Raw genomic sequence first — 11399 nt, 5'->3', positions numbered from 1 at the left:
GTAATGAAATGAACAGGAAATGAAAAGTAGGCAAAGAAGAATGCATTCTGGGAATTACACCGAAACAAACACATGGATCAGACAAATAATGCAAATTAAGAGACGTTGTATCGACAAGAAAATAGGGCTTAGGACACACTGCAAGAATGGAGGGGCTGATCGATTACATGGCAGCTTAGGGAGGAAGCACGCCTAATTAAACAACCACAATGAAGATACGAGTCGATTGGCTGATGTGATTAATTAAAGTATTTGTTTCCAAGAAATAATATTTTTAAAGATTAACACAGTTCAGGACAACCAGGCAATTAATTATTCTATTTAGGTTAGACAATAAACAAATGCCATTGTACTCTTTGGTTCTTTCGGTAAAGTCACGTAGATGAAAAATAACTAAATTAAATCACGACATTTCGGAAGCAACACAAGCTTCCGTCATCAGGTGGAACAGCCACAGCAAAATTACATTAGTGAATAGAGAGAGCTATTTGTGACAAGAGATTATATATTCACTACAGTAATTTTGCTTTGCTATGGCTGTTCCACCTGATGACAGCAGCTTGTGTTGCCTCCGAAACGTCGTGATTTAATTTAGTTATTTCCATTTTATTATTTAAAATTTTCATCTACGCGACTTTACCGAAAGAACCAAAGAGTATGGATCCTTGCAGTCACGAAAACTTAAAATCTAAAAGGAAAAAAATGCCATTGTTTTCACAATAGCTGACTTAATGCGCACATATTACTGTCGATCATGTTACCAGTCTATGGCTTTACACAATAAAATGCTGTTGGGTTTCAACATATTACATCGATACAAATTTATTATATATTACAATAATTCACAGCCCTTTTGTCAATCCACTGGTGGATGAAGTTCTCCCCAGGCCGCGCCAGTCGCTAAGACCATAATTCACGAAGCTGGAGGCCAAGGGACAGTTCAGATATTACTTGTCATTGATGTTCGTTGTCGCTAGAAATTGAACTCGACTGACTGGGTTCAAAGAGCAGTGCACTGACCACTGCATCGAAGACCATAATGGAGAGCCACAATTGTAATCACCAGTATACGTAGTGAGTGCACTGTATATTTTAATAATACAAACATTGTCATTACAAATGCAAAATGTAGTGCAATGCAGCAGTCAGATAGAGAACTTCATGGTGACATTAAACTCAACAGTTAAGCCAAGTTCATGATGCCTGTTTAAAAGACAAAGCAAGGTTATTGTGGATTCGGCAAACTTAAATGTAAATGAGAAAGGCTTTGATTTTGCTCGCAATCATAAACATACAGAATAAAGCACTTGAGCGAAATATCTATATGGTTTAGCTTAAAGTGTGCCTCTTTCATGTCCTTCCCTGTGCGGTGTTATGATGCTCAGCTCAGTTTCAGGTCGGAAGAAACATGAAGGGCCACACCTTTGCTACACCATGGCATTCAAAATGCATGGCTTAATAGAGCTCCGACATTACCGTATACAATACGCCATTCTCACATGCTGGCGACATGAGATGACATTAAACATTATGAAAACCCCAACGTATAACAAAGGGTGAATACACGGTATATTTGCACACACACACATTTTTTTCCCAATTGTGAAATTGCTACAATGAACAGTTATCATAAGGCACCAATCCGAATCTGTGAGAAGTGATTAAACATGTGAAAAAAGTTTTATTGTGCCAAACCATTTACATACGTAAAAAAGATTACACAATTTTATCCATAGGCTTTCAATACCAATATTATTCATAATTGGCTCCCTTTGGGTCATGTCATCGTGTAAAAATGTGCCGTAAATCCTCCTCCACCCGACACGACCAATTAATAAAGGTGTCACGTGAATCAAACATGTGAAATGTATGACCGATTCAGCAGCAGCACCACTAGTGGCGTTGTAAACTCGTAATAACCTGATGATACTGGATGAAATCTCCAGCCAAACGTCGCACCCATTGAAGTGTTGTGAGATGTCTCTATAAAAACAACACTGGTGGTGGCGCTGTTGAAGTAGTGACACATTTGCCCACGTTTGTTTCAAGCGACACTTTAATCAATTGGTTGGGTCCGGTGGAGGAGGGTTTACGACACATTAACATGATGACCCAACCAAACAGAAACCAATTATGAATCATTACAAAACATTACTAGATCAGTGTATTTTCATTGAAACAAATTCGCAAAAAGAAACTACTCTGCAAAAGTTAATAATGAAGGCTCTTTCAAAATGCATGCATTTGTCTCAAAATAACACATGCGGGAAATTACATTGTAGGATATATTTCATAACCATAAAAGCATACATGTACACAAGGCATTCATTGTGGATATTATCAGCAAAGCGGCGTGAGAAAAACACGAGCAAGAACCTGCATTTGATAACAATGTGGTTTTACTCAAAAACGGTGCTCCTTAAATTTGGTGCTTCTTGAAACCAGAAATGTTGGTGTGGAATAGGTAATATGTTTCTACCCTTAAATACGCAATATAATCCACTAACAGGAAATGCCTCCCAAGTAAGTTGGCAGAGGACTGGCTAAAGTATTTTGTTTTGTTAGGGTCCTCTCTTTGGGTCCCAGACAGCCTGGCACAAGCACCGTGGTGACGTCACCACCACGTAATGGTGAATGGCGGTTGTTATAATTGTCAATGGCACCTTGTGGTATTGGACAAGCATGCAAGTTATCATTGTGCCTTGCACAATAACAACTTGGAAATAATGCACATTTGTTATTCATGATGACTTGGAAAAATGTGACACTATTCACGCTAACCTAACTCAATATCGACCCAGTGATCATTTAATGCGGAGTATAAACCAAATAAAACAGTGGAACACCTAGGAATGTCAAATACAACGCTTTTATTGAACTGTATAGAATGTTTTACAAAAAGCCTTCTTAACCTGAGATACAGTTTTAAAAGGTCACATCAGAAAAAAATCTGACATCTTTTTCATGTAGCATATAACCGAGTTGCTAAGTAAACCATTCAATTTAAAGGAACAACCTCAGCGGTACTAAACGTTTAAGAATTATTATTTTTAAAAAAATCATGCCCACTGGCTTACAGCACACCCTTTCATTGAATTAAACATATCAATATACCATATCAGTTCATCCCTTTGCACACTTGTAGCGCCACACATGGGGTTGAAGTTTCGTGACAATGCTCCTAGCGGGGCGATGGGAAGTGAAACTCCTTCGTGAGCATGGAGACAATGCAGGGGATTTGCTTCTTGCCGGAGAAGCGCGTGTCGCTTGAGAACGAAATGTAGTCATATGCCACTTTCCGGTTGACTCGCGTGAGCAGCTGCATCAACTCCAAATTAGAATTGGCGCTCTCTTTGAGGACCTTGCAGAACGCCTGCACGAACCACGACCCCGTGGCGACGTTACGCCACGAGTAGTAGCCTAGTGAAACGAAGGCAGGTCACAGAAACATAAGTCGTCACCAAGCTTGCCCTGCCAACATACTGCCCACAGCAATAATCGTTATAGGTGAAGAGACCATAGCGGTTTGCACAGGACAGCCGCGCTCACCAGGCACAGTCGAGTAGCAGTAGAGGAAGTCTGCCTCCACTGGGATGGTTTGGCGAGATATTGAGTCGGAATCGGTTTCCACATCATTATCCGCGCACGTGGTCGCCCCCTCATCAAACTCTGTCCCGCGGCATGCCTGCAATGCACGAGCAACAGCGTTCTACAGCGACATGCACACTCTGCATATATGGGCCTCCATCAAAGTATGGGGTGGATTTCTTTGGTGTGGCCGAGGATCCTACCAATGCGACATTTTTTTTTCGCGCAGAGCAAAAAATGCCGCGCATAAACCGTCCAAATTGCATTGTTTATCCTGTTGCTTTTGGAAAGCAATGCACCAGACTGAATATCTGCATGTCGATAAGCCCTTTGAAGGTATAATTACAACAGATACGCACAGGTATACATTTCCTCAAGTAAAAAAAAAGGCTTGTGGGTTTGCAGAAACGCTGTTTATGTTATAAAATGCTGGTGCCATGTCGATGATGCATCATGCCGGAAGATGGCGCCGCACCTACAGGCAGCTCCTCCCTGCTCAAGCTATCGCTCCCGGTCCCCACCTTGCTCACCCCCCCTTCTCCCCCATCCCCCTCCCACAACCCTTCTTGCGTTTCCGTTCCCTTCTTCTGTATTTCTTTATTTCTGCTACGGCACCCGAGTCGATTTCCTGGCTCGCTGCCCTGCCCCAGCGTGGAGCGGCCCCATACTTTGTGCTTTTCCCACTCCCCCCCACTCCGTGGCGCACACTCGCCCACTTGTCCGCCATCTGCCACGCCGCTGTGGCCCCGCAGTGTGCCTTCCTGCGCGTCTCCGTGCTCCTCCATGGCTCTTCGCCCGACCGTCGGGTTGCCTTCGGGGTTGCCCTGGTGGACCCCCCACCTTGACGCTGAGCCGGGGACCACCTTGCAGCCGCTACGTGCGGCGCTGGGGTGCCGCTGTCGGCTCCTCACTCGCGCCGCCCTGCCAGGCGGTCGTGAGACCATGGGGCTGCCTACTGTGCCACTTCGGGGGGGGTCCCGCACCGTCGCGGTGGCGATGCCGCACGGCCCCGTACCCAGGAACTGCCAGAGCTACCCATGGCACCACCGCAGCCGGTCTAGCCTGCAGCTGGGCTACATGGCCGCTGGGTGGCGCAGCCACGCCTGCCCAGCCATTCCCCCACAGCCCCGCTGTCAACTAGGGGTGCCTGGGTCGGGCTCTCACTCGCAGGCGGTCTTGCGGTCGATAAACCGCGCGGTCCCCCGATCACGCCATCTGCTGGGCTGCGTCAGCTGGCCGCTCGATGTCGCTGTGCAGTTGCTTCTCGCGACGGCATGGATGCGTTTAATTCCACTGGTCAAGAAAAAAAACATTGTTTTCTGGCCTGGACTTTTGCAGCTGTTTTAGACTAATTTCAGGGTGCTCATTCCAAATCTGATCTCAGATTTGCTCTATCACATCTCATTTTTATGCTATCGGCATACCCCATTTTCATTGATTTTACCCGAAATTAACTCTGTCACTTATGATTGCAAGTTGTTGCGAGTCAGTGACTGCTTTAGTGTTAAAATATGGTGCTGGAATTTTTAGGATAGTGTGTTTGTAATATCATTTTATGTAGATATCCACATTTATTTAATGTTTTTCTTCTGCAGTTTTTATTGAAAATGCAATATTTGATATCTCAAAAAACCTGATGTGATAGAATTAATGCTGATTAAATTATGCCATATACTCACAGAAGGTCGTACGGCTGATGAGATGTGCATTTATATTTAATCTTTACGTAATGCGGATGTACACATAAGAGAGGGAGGCGTAGTGTCTGCTCATGTATTTATTCCGTAGATGAACGCCTACAAATGTTTGAAGTTGTTTTAACATGGTAAACCACGGTATTGCCTCAGCATCGTACCTCACTTGTTATGGTTTCCAGTTCGTGCAAACTATGTACAGGTAAACCTAACGCCTCCAACATGCGCTGCAGCCTCACCTTCGACAACGCCCCACTCAAGCAACAGCATCCTGCTAGATCTACACAGTATCACTGTGTATATGGTGCATCACCACCCATGTCTTTGTTTGTTGTGCTGCAAGTCTCGTCTGTGCACATATAACAAGTTTTGTTGCGTGTAGTGACTATGCCCTGCAGGTAATATGCAGTCACTTCATCATCACCAAGGCATGGTCTGTACGTGTCTTTTAACTCTCAAAAGTGCCACATAACTAACAAGCGCCGTGGTGATGTCACTGCTACTTTGTTGTTGTTGATGCTCCTGTGTGCCTGAAGAGCAGCTGTCAGATGGTAGCCACCCAAAAACCTTTTGCCCAACCTCCTGCAGCTGTGCATACCTGTATGAAGAAGAGCTTGGGTTTGCCGACAAGATGGCGGCACAGGTCTCCGCGGAAGGGGGTGGTGAGATCGCGAATGGGCAAATAATCGTCTGTGCCGTAGATGACTCCCTCATCCCCGTGGCTCAGCAGGATACACACGAAGCATGCACATTGCCGGTGATCCTTCTCCGCAACTGCACCCAAGGAAAAGCAGCACAGTTAACAACCAATAAAATCTGTACCATTTTTATGTTACCAAGTGAGGCCCACCGAGTGGTACAGCTCTTTTTTTCAGAAGCCACCTGGCCTCAAATGATAGCTCAACAAAGTGGCTTATCATGTGGAAACTTATAGCTGTCAAATACTCTAAACGCATGTTTCTAAATACGGAGGGAAAAACTGGAGCACCGAGAGAAAAATCCACAGCACCACGGACAGAGAGAACACGGAAACTCCAAATATAGAGGAGTCAAGGTCGGGGTCAAAGCCACGACCTCCTATATACCAGGCGAGGTAGTTAACATCTTGCTATCGTGGCCTACCAATGGCACAGCAAGCTAAATAAAGGCCACAGCATTTTACAAAAAGTGTACAAACTTTCAGAGAAACATAAAACGTGCATTCTTAATGTGTGAGGATTTTATTTGGCACAGCGGGGAGCACAGGTGGTGCATCTGCCAATCATCTCAGCCATAATATGTGCATGTTGAACTTTTCGCACCGTACGTAGCCAGCCCTGTTTATCGGAAGTGCGGGCCAGATAATGATATCTGGGTCTATCCCGAGGCCTCCTGCGAAAGCAAGCCTTTAAGACATCACGTGGCCTCAAAGTGCACAGAGCCTATTACAAGCGCTGCTGTGACATCACCGTCACTTAGTAGTGGTGAATGGCGACTGTTGTTTTACTTTATTTTCTTCCATGCAGATGTTATGTTTGTTAGATCTGTAAATATACTTACTAGGGTAATGTTATTACACCGTAGATTGTCTGTTTTTAAGCCAGAATATTTCAAAACAATTGGACCCCTTATCGCACTGTATGCCTTTATCATTACCCTCTGCGGTTCTCGCAAAAGTGTTCAAGTGAAAATGCTCACAGAGAAACCTGCCGATAACCAATTAACAAAGTAACTATTTCTTTAATGAGCCCATCATGCCTTTGATATTAAATATTTTTTTTATAACATTTGTAAAAGTCAACTGTGGTTGTTCTGTGAGAGATGTGTCCATGCAATGGGAATGTGTCATTTCCACCATTGCCCCAGGCTTGGAGATGGATGTCTGGGTATCTGCCCAATTGCTCGCTAAAGGAAAGACATGTTGGATTTTTGTAAATTTAAAACGCCTCAATTGCAACCTTGACACTAATTTGCCTGTGTGATATTTATATTAAACAAGGCCATCTTTTATCCCTGGATTACATTGTTTTGTATTTTAACAAACATCTAACGTAAAATGTTTGTTTACCTTCCGTAATATACGAGACCATCTCTTTTCTTTTCATATTGTTTTTCACTTCCACTTGAAATCCGAGATCTTTGAATTGTTTTTCAAGCATATCTCGATCCACATCTGTGCCAGTTCTTTCACCCATTCCTTAACAGCAGAAAGAAGTCAAACAGATCAGTCACCTTACATATACGGCTCTTTTGTCAATCCCCTACTGGATAACGCTCTCCTCACACTGTGCAGGTCATGGGGGTTACTTGACAATAGTTCGGCATTCTGATCGGTGTGGGTTGGTGAAGGTGCAGAGCATATAGATGCTTGAGCACAGAGGTACAGTACAACGATTAATGTTGCTCTGCTGCCCACTATGTAGCCCCGCAGCCTACAACGCCTGTATGCATAGTGGCCGCCCATCCATGCGATAGAGGCTCAACACCGCTTAGTTTCTGTGATCTGATGAGATCGGCACATTCTAGGTAATTTGGTCATAGGCTCAGTCACCTTATCAAATGCACATAAAATATAAAAAATTTATGAAACCATTTACACGTCTTTGCCGCTGGACGTGACAAGCCATTGTCACATGTCGATACATTAACAATTGCTCATTTTAAAGCACAAATCGGTGACTTCACCTTCAAGCAATCAAACTGCTAAATAAATGCAATGCAGCTCGAATCGGCACATGTGTTGTCAAAAAAGCTTTCGAAGTTTTGTCAAAAAGTAATAGAACAGATATTCGTCGAGTTAAATTATGAGTAACGCTCAAACCAATCGTAATTGGTCAAGGAACAACTAATTACATACATATGAAATATTAAAGCACTTTTTTAACTTCACTGTTAGATGAAGGCCTCAATCACAGCGCTTCGGTTATGGAGCTTCTATGACGATACTTCACCATGCCAGTTAGTGCAGGTTGATAAAGGTTGGAAAATCAATAATTTTTGTAAATCGCTTTTTTGCCCGCCATTACCAATAATGGTAAAACAATGATATAACAACCCTAATAGATAAAAAAAAATACCTGTTCTCTGATCAAATGTCTTGTTGTTGATGATCACACAATATCCCACATTAGAGTAGTTCATGTTATAAGCCACTGAATCCGAGAGTCCTTCTTGATCCACCTCCATTTTTTCCTCCTTTCTTTTACCGGTCTTGCTGTTTGGCAAAATAGAACAGGAATACAGTAAGAGACAGAAGACAAAAAGGTGGTTTTTGAATTGGTGCAGCAGAATATGAAGGATAATGCGATGAATGTGGAAATTACTCAGGATAGGAATGGGTAGACAAAGAGGACCAGGGGGCTGAGTACATCAAAAACTGCATAAATCCTGCGAGGCTCCTCCGAACCATGGAGTGTGAAGCACAGAGTATCTGTACGTTCACCAGCCAGTTCGCAAACATGGATGTGCATCAGTAGTTGCTAGGAATTACGTCATCACGCACGCTTCAGCAGCCCTCCGAACCATGGAGTGTTAAGCACAGAGTATCTGTACGTTTACCAGCCAGTTCGCAAACATGGATGTGCATCAGTGGTTGCTAGGGATTACGTCATCACCCACGCTTCAGCAGCCAATCATCTGCCAGGAAAACAAACCTTGCCAACAGTCTGTTAAAAGGCTGTCTGGGATATATTTCTTTGTCTATTTTTCACAGTGTGTGTCTGTGGGGAGATTATTTGCATATTATTTCCCGCATGTGTTTGTGTGTCAGCTGTATGCATTTGTGAGCACGTGCCTGTGTGCTTGTGTCTCTGCTTGTGTATTTGTGTCTTTTCGTGTGTATTTGTGATAGTGCGTGTCTGTGTGCGCGCTTTTCTGTGTTTGTGAGAGCACAGATTATGTGTGGATATGAGTACTGGCGGACTCATGGGGAGCAGAAGCGTAGCGGTTAGCATGCTGTGCTCCAGACCCGGTGAGACACGAGTTCCATTCCGGCTCACGACCAACACCAGTGACTGTTATCTGAACTGGTCCTGGACATCCTCTAGGCCGACTCGGCCTCAAATGAGTACCTGGTGCGATGTGTAAACATCACCACTCGAGAGACAAAGGTGGCCGGGCGTGGTGCTAGCTACCCACCCCCTCAGTGTGCCGTGCCGGGCTTCATCGTAGGGCTGAACGATTGATCGATTTCAAATCGAAATCGCAATTTGAAACAATGCGATTAGCAAATCGCTAATCAATGCGATTAGCGAAGTTCTATACTTTTTGATTGGAATTGATTTATTTTTATTATTATAACTTTCTTTACGTAACATAATAATTGTTCTGTTCATTGATTCTAGTTAAATTAAACATTTTAATAAATACATGTGGGAAGCAATTAATATCTTTTAAGTTCTCATCCTTGCATTAGAACATATAGAGTAGTTCATATTATGATGGAACCATGTGGTAATGCTCCATCACGTGTCTGAAATCTATTACACAGTGAATATTGAACTGAAGCTTGACTTTAAAAATGTAATCGCAAATCAAATTGCAATTAGATATTTTCCCCAAATCGATCAGCCCTACTTCATTAGGTGCTCACTAAAAGTACTTGCCCCAACAGTCTATTAAGGCTATACAGGGGATCTTTGTCTTTTGTTTTGCAGACTTAAGGCTGCGCTCAGCTATCCCAACGATCTCACATAAATGTACGCATTCCTCTTGCGTAAATCCTGTAGAGAATCGGTTATGGGACGATCCTTGGCCTACATAATTGCATCAGCCACTCAGTACCGCAGCCCCCGGAAGGCAGGAAATGTCATGAAGAACAGTGCAACTTATCATATCCATGCCCTATCCATCTTTAACACCTAATATGCATGGCCCCCATTAATTCCACAAATTGGTCCTGATAAGAGTTGTGTGGAAAATCTATGCTATCCATGGTTTTTGGCAACCACGTGGGGTTGCCTTCGCCATGTAATAACTTTCATCCATGTTTTTAATAAATTATACTCACACGGAGAACATTTAAATGGCAGGAAATGGAAACTCAAACTGAGAAAAAAACACAACATTTTATCCAGTAGGTTTGCATTAAATTAACATAACATGGAAATGTTTCTGGTGGTCATTGCCGGTCAAGTATGTTATAAACAAGCTGATGGTGAAACGTCATTGAGAGGTGTGATGGTACGGTATGAGAAAGTAGCAATAACTATGGTGGGCAGTGAACGCAGTGCTGAGATGCTGAATGCAGTCTATTAGATAGAGCGCAAACATTATTGCCACGTATTACTTGATAATGCAACTCAAGCAAGTCCAAAACCAGGCCCTGAAGTACTCAACAGAATTAAGAAGCATCATTTAACGGCGCACACTTCGCATAGGTAGGACACATGAACATTTCCAAGACAACAGATGGCATTGCACACACTGGAGTTTAAGATAAACTAATACACAGAACAACTCGTGTAACAACAACTCCTGAGCACGGTGAAATGGTTACGCTATGCTCACCTTTGCAAGAAAGGGATGCCCCTGTCGCTACGGCAAGGGTACGCATCAGTGGCGTCGTGCAGGGGCGACTCCATCACCACCATCCGCTCCAGAATTCTTGAGCTCCTCCGTCGTGGATGGGCTACTCTTGTCTTCTTTATCAGCCATTGCAAACCAACCTGCAGCAACCAAAGCACAGTTGTTTTTAATAATAATAATACATTTATAACGCACGCAAATTTGCAGACGTAGTGGCCGCAACTCAGACGCGCGGAGCCAAGCTCAGTCGCTCGAAAGCGTGGTTGTAGAGCTGAGTTTTTAAGTCTCTCTTGAAAGAGGCGATTGAGGTGATGCTGCGAATGTGCAGAGCGATATCGTTCCAGACTGTTGGGGCTGCCACCGAGAAGCGGCGCATAGACATGACCCGAATGCTTTTGTGAATGGCTTTTAATTTTTCCAATAGACTGAAGGTTAAAATAGACAAGTTAAGTGGCTTATTGAGAATAAATTCTTCATTGGACACGTTTTATAAATATGTTTGTTCAACTTGATACTTATGAAAGTCACACTAAAAATGAAAAGGGAAGTTATAAAGAGATCAATATCCTGTTTTACACCATTATCACCTGGTGAATGGTATCGATTTTGCAA

The 11399-nt window shown here is 43.3% G+C and overlaps 1 protein-coding gene across 1 annotated transcript; it reads right to left on the bottom strand.

The window, feature by feature from the left end:
• Positions 1-1661: 1661 nt before the first annotated feature.
• On the bottom strand, positions 1662-10916 carry CASP3 (caspase 3). Its single transcript, XM_061565106.1, is given in 7 exon segments — positions 1662-3420; positions 3550-3685; positions 5881-6056; positions 7330-7458; positions 8339-8475; positions 10770-10831; positions 10833-10916. Coding segments are annotated over 7 exon segments (963 nt in total). The 3' UTR covers positions 1662-3181.
• Between the last annotated feature and the right edge of the window lie 483 nt (positions 10917-11399).

The sequence above is a fragment of the Lethenteron reissneri genome, chromosome 34 (assembly GCF_015708825.2).
Source record: "Lethenteron reissneri isolate LAM-NWPU_2019-01 chromosome 34, ASM1570882v1, whole genome shotgun sequence".
Classification (NCBI taxonomy): Eukaryota; Metazoa; Chordata; class Hyperoartia; order Petromyzontiformes; family Petromyzontidae; genus Lethenteron; species Lethenteron reissneri.
The sequence above is the reverse complement of the archived record's forward strand: the minus strand, read 5'-3'. Positions and strand labels throughout refer to the sequence as shown.